The sequence below is a fragment of the Vitis vinifera genome, chromosome 5, assembly GCF_030704535.1.
Source record: "Vitis vinifera cultivar Pinot Noir 40024 chromosome 5, ASM3070453v1".
Classification (NCBI taxonomy): domain Eukaryota; kingdom Viridiplantae; phylum Streptophyta; class Magnoliopsida; order Vitales; family Vitaceae; genus Vitis; species Vitis vinifera.
The window spans coordinates 4,244,377-4,262,563 of record NC_081809.1 but is presented as its reverse complement, the minus strand read 5'-3'; the positions used below and the strand labels follow the sequence as shown (position 1 = coordinate 4,262,563).

The window sequence follows — 18,187 nt, the reverse complement described above, 5'->3', positions numbered from 1 at the left end:
TGTGAGGTTGGAGTTGGTTCAATAATGGTGTTGAGGTATGAGGTTGTTCATCATAAGATGTGGCTTTTCATCCTCTTGTTCTTGTTTTTCCTTATGAAGTGACTAAACCATGGGGTTTCAGAGTGACCCACTTGCCTACCCAACTTGGTGAGCAACCTTGCTTTCCTCTCCTCAGAAATATGAAGCATTCCTTTCTGTGAAGAGCTCCAGTCCTTCCCCGAAAGAACCTGCCATTTCACTTTCCTAATGGGTTTAGCTCGTGTCTGATCATTTCCTTTGTAAAGTGATGAGTGTGCGTATTCCATTCTTAGAATTTACAGTTTGGAAGTTGGTTCAAAATAGAAACTTCACTTCATATCAAGCTCAGAATTTAATGAAAAGACATTTGGCGAATGGAAGGAGAATGCACGCAACAGTTTCGGGGCCTACGATCAAGAAAAAGAAAGATTCCAGCAAGGCAGCAACGGAAGCACTTTCTCCTTTTGCAGAACAAAAGCCCAAGCTCAAGCCATTGCCCTGGCTTTCAGCTATGGGTCCCTTCTACTGCAAGGCATTTTAACAGATTCCTTTCAGCTTTTCTTTCCAACAAACCCAAAGTTTTTCCTTGTAGATAAACATAAAAATATTAAGAAATATCTCATTTGCTGAGAACCTAAGGCCCTTGAAAAGTTAAGTGAAGTTGGATAATTCTAAGCAATTTTTTTTTTTAATTTCTCTAAATAAAGTTGTTGAATATATCAATTATGGGAAAAGAGCATAAACTTTACTCTGCTAAGATTTCGTTAGTCACTAAGGTGACATCACTCCTTGTGACCCTTTAAAAGATTGACCATGTCATCGCCATAGCTACTCAAATTGAGCGAGTGAATCTACACAATGCCTGCCCAGAGTAATGTCTTCAAAGCTCTTATTATTTTCATTGCATGAAGAAACATTACAATAGAATTACAGAACTTAAAAACGAAACAGAATTCTTCGAGAGCATGCGTGCGCACCTATAGATACAAAAATTTTCAAGTAGAATAATTAGCATATCAGAAATAAACTGAAAGCTTCTTATCTATCATGTTCTGCAATCTGTTACACTGCTCTACCAACTTGCTTAATTTTCCAGCTCCCATTGTTGCCTCGGTAACCACTACCAATTCTCTACTGCCAGTAGCCCTTAATCCATCAGTTGAGTAAGTATAACCATTTGATTCTGCCAACTCAACACCCTGAACAAAATTCTCTTCATCCTCCTCCAAATCATTGGTGTTATATTCCTGAACATGAGAACTATCATAAACCAATCTTGGTAGAGGTTGAAAAGGCTCGGGCTCTGACTGACCCTTCCTGGATAAAAGGGGGCTACAGCCAACTTCAACCATTTCATCTAGAGTGGGATGAATTAAACAATACGGTGATGATCTGCTACCTTCAAGCCCTGGTTTATCAGAACTTCCCGATTTTGTTGGAGCAGCACTGTAGTGCTCCAAAACATAAGCTGCAGAAGCAGGTCCGCTAGATAAACTCATTAACTGCCAATTGAAAACCCGTCGGAAAATCATTACCCACTTCGGAACTATATAGTAGCTTGAATTATGGAGCTCAAGTTTGGTGCTGTTCTGAAGCATGACATGGACCTCCCTTTTTGCCAGTGCCAAGCCCATCATCTTACTCAACTGAGTGAGGTATCTGATCAAGCAATTTTCAAGAAGCGATCTCTGGTTCTCAATCTCCTGGCCCATGCTGGAACCTCTGTTCAACCAAGATATATCATCTGGGAAAGTAGGGAGTTTACAGCCCCTTAATGCACATACAAGGGGTTCAATTCTTGCAGCAGAGCTCCATCTTATGCTTGGCAAGTACAACTTAATGGCTCTATGCTCATGACCAGACTCCTCTAGCAAAGCAATCTCAGGACATGGCCAACTGGTACGATTTGCATCAGCTGCAACACAAATCTCTCCTTGAGATCGATCCAATGCATCATTGAAGGCAGAGATACACTGGTCTGGACCCACCTCGTATATGTTCATATTTTCAAGAACCTCCAAAGAACAATTAAGGTGGGTCAGAACCAGTTCACGTGTTTTGACACAGTGAAGAATGGGCTGTAGGGGTGATTCACTAGCCAACCAATACAGCCCCTTTCTTAATTGCTCGTCACTGAAAAACCCATCAGTGTGTTCTGTTTGCTGATCTTGAACAAGGAAAACAACTGAAAAGCGACTTACACGTGACCTATCAATGCTGTTGAGCCCCAATTCATCAATTATGGCAGAGGAAGGATCTGAAGCGTCCTTTTTGTATGTGCCACTTAAGATCAGCAGTGGCAAGCATGAACCAGAAGGTAAAGACATCAGAAGGTTATGGAGTCGGACCTTTTGAAGCTCCAATGGGATGCTTTCAGATACAAGGAAAAGAACTGCACTTGCACCAAGTGCTGTCTGGTTTAGATTATCAAATTTTGCTTCCACAACAATGGACAAACAGCAGGTCATATCAGCATCAGATTGGCTAGGCATCCATTTCTCCCACATAGACAGGCCAGGTAATGAAATTACTAGACCAGCATCGTCATCTTTTCTGGTAGGCAGAAGCTTAGAAAGCAACCACGTACCTGCTGCAAAATGGGCAACTTGGCTCCTATGGCCCATGTTTTCTCCTCCTGGGTTGTTCATCTGGGAACATACAATAATTTTCCAGCACAAACATTTAGAGTCAGGATTTCTTCCACTCAATTTATCTGCTACCACTTCTGAAACATTCAGCCTGGACCAGGATTGTTCATGTTTTTGGTATCTCTCCCTCATAATTTGGTCAATATTGAACTCACTGAAAGTGCTTGGTTGCTTCACAGGAGGAAAATGAAAATGAAGTGAGAAATACAAAATAAGTTGAAAGGTCAGGAAAAAATCAATAGAAGGAATATTGTTTGCGCAGTGAGTGAAGTTGGTCATTCAACTATAATACTACTGTACATAAAAAAAGGTACCAAAATGCATAATAAGGAACTTATCTAGTAAGTAAACAATCATTAAAGTCAATCGTGACCTTGCATAATTACAGTCAAATAATGATGTGTGGAAACACAGAACAAAACAACCTTTATGATTTAACTTTTCTAAAATGGCTGGCCCAGCTTTTGTTTGCGGACTGTCGCCCCATCAATTTCATAGTAAAAGGCAACAAGATGCTTATTATTGGGTTTTGAAATGCCAAACAAACAAAAGTTTGGAAACCAATAAGGAAGAGTTGGATTACCCATACAAGATTTGCTCACATGTATATAAATTGCATTGATGCTTAGCCATGGGACATGGGCTCAAATTTTCATGAATAAGAAACTGGAAGCCAAGAGAGGAGAGGTAAATTACATAGAAAAGAGAGAGAGAGAGAGAGAGAAGAATTTCAGTTCAATTTTTTTATTTATTTTATTCAGACAGAGATAGGAGGAAGGCCCAAGAGAGGATAGGATGGACAAGATTAAACAAGAAACAAAAAAACAAAAACAAAAACAAAAAAAAAAAGGGAAGAAAAATAGTGAACAAACTTACATCTTCATTATGTTGAATTGGTGGGCCCAGTGATAGCAAATCTAGTGCAGCACTTGCTGCTAATTGCCTCTGTTCACGCAACTCCCTTCGCTTTGAAGAACGTCGCCTCCATATTCTGACCAAAGAGACATGCAAAAAAATAATTATTGTAAGGGAACCCCACATTCATTTACAAACAAATCAGATGCACAAACCACAAACCTTAAGATCAATTTGAGTTTAGCTTCCGCGACTTCTTCAACCTGACTACTTGCCACAACATCATTTTCAACTTCTTGGTGAATGTCAGTAAGTTCTTCATCTTCTATATCTTTAATTACCACAGTTTGTGGTACTGAATTTTCCACAGGATAATTAAATTCAGTAACAGGGAATCTCTCTTGCATAACTGGTGTTGACACAACCTGTGATGGCATTGCTTCCATGTGAGACTGTCTTCTTTTCTCCAGAGAGTTTCTGAAGAGTGCATCAAAATTTGGTTGCCCCACTTTTCCAACTTTAGTTGGCTGAGATTCAGGGGACTTCTGAGCTAAGGCGAAATCACATGCCATTGAACTAACACTTGCCACCCAATGGCCATCTGCACTCTGCTGGGAAACTGTTGATGGCCCAAGCATCAGCTGGATTGGCGTGCCATCTTTTGGGGATGAAACAGCTTCAAAATCAGCCATTTCTTCATCCATTGCAGGGTCATAATCATTTTTGCCGACAGGTGCAGTGGCTATTGGCTCATGATTGTAGTCCTTACTCAACTGAAGCTCTGTTGCTTTTGCAGAAGGCAAGGACATTGATTGACAAGAAGATGCAACATCCTCAACTATAGTATTTGACTTTTTTGAATGGACAAGTTCTGAACATTTGGTGAGATAGTCCTTATCAGCATTAAGAAATGGGCCTTCCTTCACCATATAAGGCTCTTCAAATTCCTTTATCAAGAACCCATGATACTCTATAAGGCTTTCTATGTCTTCTTCCTGGTTTCAATAATCAAAGCACAAAACATGTGAGAATTGAGATAAGTTGGTTGGGGACAACTTCAGTGTGTAAAATGGATATAGGAATAATAAACACCAAGCCAAAAAAAAAGGTACCTCCATCCCAAGCCACCTGGCAACATGGGCAACAGGGAGACCTTGGTTATTCTGTAGGCCACAGTGTAGAGAAGCAAGTGCCTGTGTTCGTAACTGAAACAAACAGCATAACATATGAGACAACACCAAACCATGTGTGTCCACATGAGCATGTTCAATGTATAACATATGTGTCCGTAACTGAGACAAACATCATAGCATACAAGATCCCCAAAAAAAAAGGAAAAATATAAGGATTCCACATAACCAGCACAAAATGTAAATCTCATGATTAAGATTCAGATGACATGTTATGACAATCTAGAATTTGACCAATCCCCATCCTGGAATTTCAATTGTTGTGATTTAATAGATAAGGAAATTATTGATATCCCCAATCTTGTGCTTTATTTGAACAGTCTTTAAAAGTCCTCTATTTTTTCAAGTAAGAGGTTTAAATCCTTGATTCCTCCATGCTTGTTCTCCTCAAAGTCCTTTTCTTACCGATCTAAAAGTGATTTTCCAATGCCTTCCCTCAAGCTAACTTTATTTGGAAATTGAAAGTTCAGCCTGTAGTCAAGATTCTTGTTTGGTTTGTGTGAAACTAAGGATTGGTTAATCTTGATTTTGATGATGACAAAACAAGGTTTAGAACTAATGATTATATTTCAAGTGTGATTAGGTAAGACGATTTCCAAAGTGGTAATCACAAAAAAAAATCAAGCCAAGGAGAAATCATGAAGAAGAAGACCACCTCAAAGAGAAGTGTTTTTCAAAGACCCCGGCTTCATAAGATCTCTTTGCAAGGTTGTTGGTGCACTAGGATTTTCATGCATTACATTATTTACTTATGCATCAAAATCATCCAAGTGTTATTTTGTTTTTAAATATCTTAAGAATTGAATGATTTCATGTTTTCAACTAAAACCTTGTGTTAAATGTTTTCAAATTTGTTTTAAAAGGTTTTAAGTTGAAAAAATTGGGTGTTGAGCCAAAAAATGGCTCGACCAGTTGTGCTCATCCAGTCGACCACCGGTCGAGGGAGTCCAAAAAGTTTCTCTCCCTCCTAGTGACCTTCTCTTCCCAGTCGAGGAGATTCTCTTCCCGGTTGAGGTCCGGTTGAAGCCCAACGATTACCTGCCAAACATTTAATGCTAATGGCTAGTCAACTGGTCGACCCCTAACTCGACCGATCGAACCCCCAAACGGCTAGTTTGGTTTTTCTCTTCTATAAAAAGGCTCCAATCTTTATTGTTTAAAAAGTTTAACCTTCCCAAACCTTTCTTGAATATATTTGAGCCTTAGAAAAGTGTTTTTTAGTGCACCATTGTTGTAAAACTTGCATATCTTTAGTGCACCTTTTAATTCTAGTTTTCTTGTATCATTTGAGCTTAAAGTTCTTGTACTAGGATTTTTGTGAGATCATTTATTTATAAACCTTTGAGAGGAAGTTTCTCAAGAGTGTGGTATCTCTTGAGAAGTGTAAAGGGTGCTTGGAGCCAAAAGTCCAAGAGAGTGAATTGGAACCATAATCCAATTTTATTGCTTGAAGGTTTGGTTTGGAAGCCTTGAAATAGTAGAACCTCAAGCTTGGGATTGAAGCTAGAGGAGAGTGGATGTAGGCTGGGTTGCGCCAAACCACTATAAACTCTTGTGTTTGCATTCTCTCTTCCCTACTCTTTTAATTTATATGCAATTGTCTTTATATTGCTTATTATATACTTACATATAATTGTCTCTTACATTCAAATAGTTTAAATTTGCAAAAAGAGACTATCACCCTATTCACCCCCCCTCTAGGATGATTACCATAAGTTGGATTAGCCTCATTTTTCTAACAGTTTGCTTAGGCCAGGGTGAGATGGTGGATCACCCTTTTCTTCTGTCTTGTTGCTCTAGGGTTATGACACAAGTCATTCTGCTTGGTGAGGTATTTGGGTTTCACCTAAAGGTGTTGCAATGATTGTCAAAATATTGTGTGAATGACCGAATACCTTGGCCTTAAGTTTTGTATATTATATATAGACTTTACAAGGATGCTATACATGGAAATCAAATAAAAGCAAATAAATTCCCTCATGATTCTAGTCCTATACATGTAAACTATAATCTGTCAAATAATATATGCTAACTGTACAGAATAATAAATGGAGAAATAAGGAAACAATTGTAGGCTAAAATAAGGAAAGAAGTGTGGACAGCAAAGCTGTCCTTTGACAGCCCCCCTCAAATTGATGCAGGTTGATCAACAAGCATCAATTTGCTACTTAGCAAGCAATGTCGATGACGAGGGAGAGCCTTGGTGAAGATATCAACAATTTGTAAGTCAGGGGAAATATGTGGAAGAGTGATAACACGAGCTTCAAAGGCTTCACGGATAGAGTGACAGTCCACTTCAATATGCTTTGTGCGCTCATGATAGACAGGATTGGTCGTGATCTGAATAGAACTTGTATTATCGGCATGTAGAGGTGTAGGATCGGTCTCAGAAAAATCTAACTCCGCAAGCAAACCTCGAAGCCAAATGATTTCAGAACAAGCAAGAGACATCGCCCGGTACTCAGATTCCGTAGATGACTTAGAGACTCTGTCTTGCTTCTTACTTTTCACAAACATCTTAAACTAAAACTCCCAACTAAGATAGGTTTTGCCATTGAAACGAACAATAGAATATTCTCCAGACATTATGAAGACAGAAATAGCCTAGGAAAAAAAAAAAAAAACATCGTCAAAGAGCCTAAATTTGATAACAAACCTCCAAATAATCGAAGATCTCCAAGAGCCTAGAAGCGAAGAAACCTAAAGAAAACTCCAAGATCACACCACAGATGTGTTGTCACAACCACCAGAAAAAAAAAGGAACCCAAAAGCTGGGCTAGAGTCCGAGAGCCCCTAGGGCTAAATCCGAGAGCCCTTAAGGCTAAATCCGAGAAAACCCAAAGAAAAACCTAGAAAGCGTGTAAACTCTAGGTTCAAAACACAAGCTCTGATACCATGTCAAAATATTGTGTGAATGACCGAATACCTTGGCCTTGAGTTTTGTATATTATATATAGACTTTACAAGGATGCTATACATGGAAAGCAAATAAAAGCAAATAAATTCCCTCATAATTCTAATCCTATACATGTAAACTATAATCTGTCAAATAATATATGCTAACTGCACAGAATAATAAATGGAGAAATAAGGAAACAATTGTAGGCTAAAATAAGGAAAGAAGTGTGGGTTAAAATAAGGAAAGAAGTGTGGACAGCAAAATTGTCCTTTGACAATGATAATTATTATAGCTTTTAAAGGTCTTACGAAGTATCATGAGTAAAATGATTTGGGAGGCTTCATTTGCCATCTTCTTTATCCATTTAATTTCAAATTGACTATTTTTTTTTATTTACCATGTTTTTTAGGTGAAATGCAAGTGATATGATTGAAGAGGAATGCCAAGATTTTTTTAGGAAGATTGCAGTTTCATAGAGTTGTGAACACAATCCACCACCTCACTTCTAAAGATAAGTTACAAAAGCTTTTCTGGATGCTCCCAAGATTGATAATGTTGGATTGAAGGGAGGTAATACAGTCAACAAGCAAGAGGTATATGGTCAGGGTGTGTGGAACCCCTTCATTAAGTTGTCTTAAACAGTTAAGCTTAACTTTGATGAATGTTTCCCACAGAACCTTGGGTAGTTGGGAATTCAAGTGTTCTCAGAGATTATTGTGGCAATACAAGAATCTTTGAAAGGTGCCTCCCAAAAAATGTTTCTGAATTTGATCTCTCTTTGGGACACAATCTCCCCTTGGGGATTTGACCTCTCCCTCTCTCCCTCTCTCTCTCTCTGAAAGGTGCCTCCCAAAAAATGTTTTTGAATTTGATCTCCTTTGGGACACAATCACCCCTTGGGGATTTGACCTCTCCCTCTCTCTCTCTCTCTCTCTCTCTCTTTGAAAGGTGCCTCCCAAAAAATGTTTCTGAATTTGATCTCCTTTGGGACACAATCTCCCCTTGGGGATTTGACCTCTCCCTCTCTCTCTCTCTCTTTGAAAGGTGCCTCCCAAAAAATGTTTCTGAATTTGATCTCCTTTGGGACACAATCTCCCCTTGGGGATTTGACCTCTCCCTCTCTCTCTCTCTCTTTGAAATGTGCCTCCCAAAAAATGTTTCTGAATTTGATCTCTCTTTGGGACACAATCTCCCCTTGGGGATTTGACCTCCCCCCCCCCCCCCTCTCTCTCTCTCTCTCTCTCTCTCATGGGTTTTTTGGCCAGTTGGGGGCACTAGAGATGAAATATGTGAATTCATAAGATTATAGATTTTCAAGTTGGGTTATTTCTTGAACACAATTCATTATTGGTCAACCAGGTTCCGATCTAATTAGTTAAGCATATAACTTTCTAAGGGATTTCATTACCATATCACACTAGAATGTGATCATTATGCATAGACCTAAATATATATAACTAATTTACCTGCTGCATATATGATAGCTAATAAAATGATCAGGAAAGGCAATTAAAATTGTAGTGACATGTTGTTCTCTGTCTGTCCTTGCAATATGCTGGAAACTACACACACACACTACCCACACAGCCCCACTATCCACTAGTGAATGTAACAGCAATTGAGTTCATGGTTTAAAGTAAAGAGAGCTTAAGGTTTGTAGAGCTGAAGGGCCAAATTTCAGTGGTGATGTTCTCTATTATAAGCACTAAAACCACAAGCAGCGGTGACTATACCTTAGCAAAGTGAGCATGCATTAGGCATGCTTGAAGATAACTTGCTTTCTTCCCAAGCCGAAAGAAAGCAATGAAATTACTTGTTCTGCAAGCTCTGCATGAAGACAATCACTCTAATATGAGATTCTGTTCAATGCTTCAACCTGACAAGTGGATTTAAGGGGAGGCAAACCTTGCTACATCTCGGGCAAATACCACCTCTGGGGTTTGTCTCATCTCTGGAGTCATCTTTGCAAGATCCAGTGAGAGCTCAGCAGGTTCAACCTAATAAAAACTGCTTATCTTAATAAACAACAGCAGAAACAAAACCTATACAATTAAGCCGTCAATAACCAATAACTTACTTTGTACCCAGGGTGCTTGTCCAGCTTAAGAAGTGCATAATAGCCACGGAACTCTTTTTCTGTTGGCACAATTATTCCCTTCTTTCTATGATCATCATACATTTGGAATAATTCAACTGAAGTTTTGTTCATCTGCTCAATATTGAGGTGTGCATCAAATCCCTCAGAAAATCCCTCTCCTTTTGTGTATTCACATAATTCATGCATGGCTATTATATGAAGTCTTATCTGGCACCCACAGAAATCAGAAAACTCTCTTAGTCTTGAGAAGAATCATATGACACTTTGGAACACATCACTTAGACTAACGCGTATCCTCCAGCAGTAGAACAAAACTATAGCTCAGGTAGACATTGATAGAGTAGATAAAGGAAAATAGTTCAGGGAGACAAGAAGATTGACAAAGTAAATAAAGGAAAAAAAGGAACAAATGAATAAAAAACTGACATAGAGCTAACTTAAGCTTGTGCCACATAATCAATAAAAAAGGAAAATCTATCAGTCAATCCTCCTAAAACAAATATTATATATTGCTGGATGTGTGTGGTCCTACTAAAGATTAAAATCATCATTCAGCATAATTTGCATAAGGAAAATAAGGTCATTGCCTCCAAAAGCACCACCATGCAACTGCAATGAAGACGCTAAATCTGGAACATCTTATTGGGGAGATCTTCAAGGTCAGAAGTCAATTAAATTAAATGATCAAATTATATAATGGTAGCACTTCTTATCTGGATGCTCAAAAAAAAAAGTGTCACAACACAAAACATATTCAATAAATACTTTTTCATCACGTAGATGTTTTTTTGTCATAGAGCTCATCTATATGGGCCCCATTACGACGGTTGCACATAAGCTACATGCATACAGTAATCAGGAAGAAGCATTTCTTTCTCTCCTCCCATCCTGACCTAAGTTTCTTCCTCAACAAAGACATGTTATCAAGATGTTAACCCATGTTTAGGAACTGGGCAAATAGCATATACATGATATGCAAATGGAAATTGAAGAAATAAATTAAAACATGACAAACCATTTGTTCCAGCATACTAATAGCCTGTAGGTCAAAAATGTGCTGCATCCTCAGGTCCATCCGGATTGCTCTCATCCTATCCCACAAGAAATTATACATGCCAAGGAACCTGTCATCATAAGGCTCATATAGCAAATTCAGAAGATAATCAATTGTCTGCTGCAGGACCGGCATGGGACGTATCAAGACCGCTTCTCTCTCTGCTGTCCTATTATACTGAATTAGAATCACATAAAAACATCCATCACATTTCCTCTTATGAATTATGACAAAGTAATTCATATAAAGAAAACACATGTTTGCTTAAGAGGGAAAAAAACAACCAAGGAGTACGCTCTTAACAGCAAGATATTTGCTCACATTTCCTCTTATGAATTATGACAAAGAAATTTAAAAAACAAAAAACACATGTTTACTTGAGAGGGAAAAAATGACCATGGACTACCTTCTTAATAGCAAGATATTGGCTGGTTTGGTTTCTATCCCCATCCAAGCGCTCATACTGATCAAGATCCCCTTTCCTCTCTCGTTCTGCCCTTTCTGACTCTGAAACATGAAGTAAGAAAATAAAGATCTGACAAATTTCAGATACCCTTAAAACTCTTGCACAGAACACACAAAAGATCATCTAATTTTCTTCAAAAACTTAAAAATGAACAGAGATTCAACTCAAGTTACAATTCTCTTTGTATTTAAGAACAATGAGCTTCTTCTTCACTAAAAGTAAAAAAGGAAATCAAAACTCCATGAAGCTAGTAGTTTGATTCACATAGATGGGATGGTACCAAGCAACTGAAAATTGTTGAATTTGCAAGTTTGCTCCTAGATCAAGAAGCTAAGAGAAATACCAGGACACATATCTGGACATAACCCAATAATAATACTGGGTGGTTCCAAGCCTTCATGATCAGCTAAAGCATTGCCATCAGGGAAACTCCTTGCTACATCCACAGAATGTTCCCCAGCTAATTGTTGCTTCTCCACCATCGACAGATCATGCCTATTTGCAGAAATCTTTTGATTAGCAATATCAAAGCTGCTTTGCACAGGTTGCTCTAGTTCGACCTTGAAGCGGGCCAATCGCTTTGCCTTTGCTTGCATTTCCCTACAAATCACATGTAAATATAAGAAACATAAGGCACTGGAATTTATGAGGACTAGTTAAAATATAAGAAACATAATGCACTGGAATTTATGATGAGAAATATGAGGACTAGTTAAAATGGAATTAATCCATCAACATTTTACCGTTCAGTATCATCTTGAGTGGAAAAAGAGTTTCCCTGGAAGACATGATCATTGGAATGCAAAGGGGGTGACCTTGTCCGTGAGATGCTAGTGGGCTTGGTTGCAGCAGCTTCAGCATCAATACTGAGCATAGATGGTGGGGACTTCTTAAGTATTTGAGAAGCAGGAGGAGCATGAACACTTGACCCACCGAACCTCGGAGGAGATATAGAAGGCCTGGATAAGCAAGAACATGATGGTGAAGTGAAAAGGAGAAGGGAAAAAACTGATGAAAGATATGTTTATAAGTTCCCATTAAATCCTACATAGAGACTAAATTATCTTTTCCTATCGGCAAGAAAATAGTAAAAGACTTTTACCTTTTCTTTTGAGCTCTCTTATACAATACTCTCCCTATAACTCCTCTTATTCTCTTGCTCTGTAGCCTTGCCAAGAATTCTTACTACCTAGATTCAGATATAAAATAGAGTTGTCCTCAGTGCCAACTTTTTTCCTATTATCCTTCGTTCCTTTTTCTCTTTGATTTTGAGTGTGGGATTAATGGTGGCCCCACTTCCATCATCTTTAAAGGCATAGGAGGTGGGATGTGAGTTCTTCACTTGGCATGAAAGATATGTAATTTTCTTGTGGCTTCCTGGTGATCATATCACAACCTTGATTTGGGCTTTATATGTCTTTTTTCACCACAGTTGCAAAGTTTATCACTGTCATTCCATAATTCTTGAGAATTAATGATGCTACATAACCTTAAAAAATTTAAGATTCAAAAATCTCAAGTTTTAATATTTAAGTTAACAGGTGGATGGGGGTGGTGGTTTGCTTTTGATGTTTTGACTCTTAAAGACTAATGGTGCCTTCATCAGCACATTCAAAGGATCAAAGATTAAAATTTGGTACTAATTTCCTGTTCTAATTTGTCAGTTCAGTCATCTTGAGTCAAAACTTTAAATTTAGAAAGTCAGATTTGTAAATCTAAAAGCTCCCATGGGTTTGTAGATAGACAACCCTTGAAACAGGCTCTTTAGCAGTTTATTTGTTGGATGGAAAATGGAAATGTTGTCATTAAAACATTAGAAAATCAACCTAAACCCAGTTCCTCCTAAGATAGGCCACAATGTAAAGAAAGAACTTCAAAGAAAATGGGAGAGTTTTACAACCTCACTCCCAAAAAAACCAAAAGAAAATGATAAATAAAATAAATAAAAACAAAAATAACAACAAGAATAATAGTAAAAAGTAAATAAGAAAAAAAAAAGGCAAAATAATTTGCTTTGTTTTGGATTAACCAAGAAATTATAGAAATAGAACTTTTTTTTTTTTTTCAATTTCTGTGGTGGATTTAAGCTCCAGTTCTGAAGCTACAGACAAACATTTCAAATCCTAAGGTGGAGGGTTTATTTCAAAAATCCTTCATTTTGAGGTACTATTAGTATATTTGCTAAGCAAAATCATTGCCTTTGCAATATTGCAATCCCCACCACATCACTACCGCCCCATTGCAGGCACTATAATTAGGGCTGTAAAAAGCTTCAGTTTGGTCAATTCTTGGGGGGAAATTTGGTCAAATCCACATGGTCAGCGTATGATTCAATCACACCACACCAAGCTTCTAATAATGGGAAAACTTAACCAAACCAAACTCATTGCAGTTTGGTTTGGTTTAGATAGATTGGTTGAATGCAAACTAATCTAGCCCAAAAGACCAATCAGATTTAAAGGTTGTTTTTTTTTTTTTTTTTTTGATAGGTAAAAGAGCAAAAGATAGTTTAAAACCCATTTGGGATTGAAGATTCAAAATTTCAAGTCCAAAAATATAAGGGATGCAATCAATACAGATAAATACATTTAACATCAAACAATTCACAAGGAATACAAGTCTTCAAATATTAATTTGGTTAAGTTCTACTGCCTAGGAGATAAGGAAATTGAAAACTGAATCAATTAATTCGATTTTTACAATTTCCAAACTGAACTGAGCTTTGCTATTGTTGAAATTCAAACTGATTTGATCAGTTCTGTTGGGTTGGGTTTCCATCAGATTTTTGGTTTCCACTCACATCTCTAAGTATAATCATCATAACCATCGTCTCCATCAATTCATTGGAATGCAACATACTCCGCCAAATAGCAGAATAGCCAATTTAACATATTTTCGATTACGTGGAGTCTAAATCATCTATCCAGACAGTTTTTTTCCTAAAACACAGCCTAGGGATTCAAGTACTAGTATTTCCATAATTACCTTTTAGAGTTATTTTGAGCAAGATGAATATTTCCCTGGAAAACTTCATTTGCAGGAAGTATTGGTGGGGACCTGGTTCTTTTGGGGACTTGAGCATCAGTAATCTTAGTTGGAGAACTTCTTCTAGAATCATAAGAACCAACATAAGGTGAGACAGAGCCAACGGATTGATGAGTTGGCAGGTTAGCATAACTGCTTGGCACCTCAGGACGGTGACCCCATCCAGAGGAAGATAAAGAAGACCTGCAATACAAAGTGATAGCACAATCACAGAAAGACCTGAGGGAAAATAAAATACATATATCTCAATCTAAGACATCTAGTCAAAGTGTCAGCTGAAAGCCACAAACATACATATTATATTTTTGCAAATGATCTTTTAGCCATACAAAGGATGATCTCCTCATGAAAATTTTACATGAATAACAAAACCAACAAGAACATAAAAGATGCCTTTGACTGGAATTACAAGAATCCCCAACTAGCATGGATATTGTGAAAGTAAACTTGCATCCAAGGCTCAAAGACAAAGCAAGGGTTCTCATAATCATGAGTGGACATATGGTACTGTCACACTAGTTTAATGTTACAAGGTTGGATACAAGATGGAAGGAAATCAACAAGTCCAGAAATTATCAGATTGGAAAATAATGCCTTAATTTTGTATGGTCCAGAACAGTGCAACCATCCTAATGGTCATCACTGAACATATATTTAATATGAGCCTTATTGTGGGTTCCAGCATTATAGTTTAAATCAAATGAATTAAGGGGAAAAAAAGGGTGCTTCATGCACTTATATGCATGTGCATGTATCGGCAAACAAAGCAATTGAACCCAAAAGCTTACTTATGGGTTCCAACATTTTGCTTTGAATCTAATGAACAAGAAAGAGGGCAAACTATTGCATACACATTCAAATGCATGTGCCTGTAAACAGAGCAATTGAACCTAAAACTTACTGTTGAGCTTCTGCAAAAGGAGAGCGAAAACCCTCAAGAGAATGATTCTTTTCATGAGCCAAGGGAGGTGATCGCGTTCTCTGTAGAACTAAGCGATTGTGATTTTCACTAAGAGAATCTGCATGGCTACCCAATCAAGCACACAAAAAGAGTCAGGAATCCTTTAAAAATATAAAAAATAAAAATAGAAACTGGTAAAGGAAAATTTAAAAAGCCAGGACCTTTTGATATTCAGAACTGTTTTCGGTCAAACAAAATATGTTTGCTACAAGATGGGAGCTACACTACACCAACAATAAAACTAGATCTCTTGAATTATGTGGTAGAGGGACTAGAATTAGAATGAAATGGAAAAGAGATATTGATATATTCCTCAAAATCACCATATTAAATTTTCGAGTAAAAAAAAATAGTTTGCTATTGATAGCATGAATAAAAAATATCTGGGACTTTTCGGTTTGCTGGATCCAGATTCCAGAAAAGATGGATATATCCTGCAGTTGTGTCATATTGTTCTGGATGCAACAACCAATAAGCCCATAAGTACAACTTTAGGAGCAAATCAATATGGCAACTAATACAGATGTGGAACAATGATCAAAACCACTGGGGAAACTAGTGTGACATAAGCAAATTTTGAAAGTGAAAACGAGTGCAACATCCATCTATTAAAAGGGGATAAAAAGTACACATTCCAATGTGTTATGCACATCAAGAACAATGCTATTAGTAGGTAATGCAGAATAAGATATAAAAAGCTTACCTTCTAAGAACAAATTTTTTGGAGTTTCGTGAAACTTCATCACCCATAGATGGTACAGGAGGAGATCTGGCCCTTTTGGAGTCTTGGGATCTGGAAACCCTAGCTGAAATGCTAGTTTCAGAATTATGCGAAGGAAAAAGTGATGGAGCTGCTGAAGGCCTCTGGTAGACTTGGGCATCATAATCACTCCATCTAGGTGGGAAAAAAGATAGATTAATCAATAAGAAATTATATGACACCTTAGACATTGACATTCCATAATCACAATAATGGCATATGGCCAGAGTTTTGTTCCTAGCAGGGAAGAAAGATTCTTTTAATGCAATCAGGAGATGACAAACTGTTTTCTTTGTTTAAGAGGATATGTTACAATTGAGGGTTTGCCGCAATGGATCAAAAAAAATTCATCAAGCAGCTCTTAACCTAAGTCAAGCATCTATACAATTGATTCCAAAGTCATGGGAAGCCAGTTGGTGACAAGAGAGGGGTCTCCCATGAAGCTGAGACAGCTCATGCGATTTCAATTCATTCTAACAGGGAATAACCCTCCACAAGTTCCCTATACTAGTAAAGGGTCTTGATTGAGTGGGCAATTCCAGAAAATATCACACATGCAACATAAATACAAAATATCACAAATTCTGGAACTCCATCCAAGAAATCTCCAAAGCATAATAGAGACTCAACGTAAGCAGAATCCTATCTTTTCTATTTCTCTTAAAATAAAGACTGGATAAGGTTAATCAACTACAGTTAAAGTCTCATGCAATAGCAGTTAACTAAAAAAACCCATAACTGGTCCTAAAAGGACAAATGAAAAGGGCCAGCCTCTTTGCTATGTAGAACAAGTTCTGCAGCAAATACCATCAATTTTCGGAGGTTCTTTTCCATTATTTCCTTGCGTTGATTAGCACAAATAGTCTCAAATTTATTAGGGCAGATAACGTAGAAAACCTTTTTTTTTAAATAAAACACATTTTTTAGTGTTTCTAGGGCAATATCACAAGTCACAACACTGCAAACAAAAACACAGATCCCCCGTAGAAATAAAGAAGGAAAGACTCTCCGTTTGGTTGCCTAGAAAGCAAAGAAAATATGAGAAACAAAATTTTTGACGTCTATTCTTTTAGGTTGTTCTTGTTTCCCTCATCCCAACTAAGTCGCCTAGCTGCATTAATCTTGAGCTAATATATTTCTCCTTCTAGTTAATACCCCAAAAAACGAAAAGTTAAAAATTCAAAAATTTTAAAACTCCAATTTTCCCATGCTTTCTAACCAACCAAACGAAGCACACCCATCGAAAAAGAAAATTCCCAAAAGAAGAGTGCAGGAAGAGAGTACCTTGGCGATCTCTGAGAAGCAGTAACTTGAGAAGATGGGGGAGGTGGCGAAGGTGGATGAGTCATATGGAGAAAAGGGTTGTCCAAATCGGTGTATTGTGGTCCCGACTTCTTTCCAAACCCCATCACTGTTGCCTCTGAAACGTCTATTGCTTCTTCTGCATCGAATTTTTCTCAGAATTTCTGAACCAGGAAGCGGAACAAACCCTAGAATTCGATTTTCATTTTTCTCAGGATTTCCGAGCCAGGAAACTGAATAAAGAATCAAGACTATAATAAGCTTGGGTTAAGCTTGTTTCCTTGAATCAATATTCAAAAAGTATCTAAATCTAGGGTTTAGTTCAGGGATCTCTACGGACAGTGCCGTTTGGATTCTGTGGCTTTATTTCTAAAATCTAATATCCAAAACTTTGAAAATACTTTCCCTTTTGTATTTTTATCTTTTTTATCAACGTCACTTTTATATCTAAAATAAAAACTGAAAATAATAATAATAATAATAGACAAATAAAAAAGTTGCAATGACAAGTATTGTTTTTGCCCTCTTTGGGCTTTTTTTTTTTAAGTATATTATAATTTTAAAATATTATACTTTCAAAAATATTTTCAAATCTACAACACTTTACGTCGGAGTGTTACATAAATTTTAGTATGTTCCCTATTTTAGTGCTAAAGTGGTAACTTGAATACATAATTTTGATATATTTTATTAAAATTTTATTATAAACTCACATTTTTCACATATATTCTCATCCAATGATAATACTTGTTTATGTGAAAATTTGATTTTTAAAAAATTTAGAATTAACTACTTATTTTAGTTTAATTTTAAAAACAAAAACAAAAATAGGAAAAAAAAACTCACTCCTTATTTAAAAAAACGACAAATCTATAAATTAAAAATAGTTCA

At 37.1% G+C, this 18,187-nt stretch overlaps 1 protein-coding gene across 1 annotated transcript; it reads right to left on the bottom strand.

Annotated features, from left to right (window-relative positions):
- Nucleotides 1–893: 893 nt before the first annotated feature.
- LOC100266559 (SAC3 family protein B) lies at nt 894–17,704 on the bottom strand. Its single transcript, XM_002277268.4, has 15 exons — nt 17,279–17,704; nt 15,938–16,129; nt 15,175–15,300; nt 14,214–14,456; nt 11,972–12,187; nt 11,572–11,828; nt 11,169–11,269; nt 10,724–10,939; nt 9,688–9,915; nt 9,516–9,607; nt 9,344–9,437; nt 4,634–4,726; nt 3,744–4,516; nt 3,543–3,657; nt 894–2,837 (listed from the first exon to the last, which is right to left on the bottom strand). The coding sequence occupies exons 1-15, from the start codon at nt 17,401–17,403 to the stop codon at nt 1,035–1,037; spliced, it is 4,674 nt and encodes a 1,557-aa protein (XP_002277304.1). The 5' UTR covers nt 17,404–17,704; the 3' UTR covers nt 894–1,034.
- Nucleotides 17,705–18,187: the final 483 nt, after the last annotated feature.

Excerpts from the sequence above, each read along its gene's own strand:
- LOC100266559 (XM_002277268.4), bottom strand. The coding sequence starts at position 17,403 with ATGGGGTTTGGAAAGAAGTCGGGACCACAATACACCGATTTGGACAAC. Across the intron at positions 9,438-9,515 it reads TTTGCCCGAGATGTAGCAAG|AGCTTGCAGAACAAGTAATT; the intron begins GTTTGCCTCCCC and ends GTCTTCATGCAG. Across the intron at positions 4,727-9,343 it reads TGCATGCTCACTTTGCTAAG|TTACGAACACAGGCACTTGC; the intron begins GTATAGTCACCG and ends TGTTTGTTTCAG.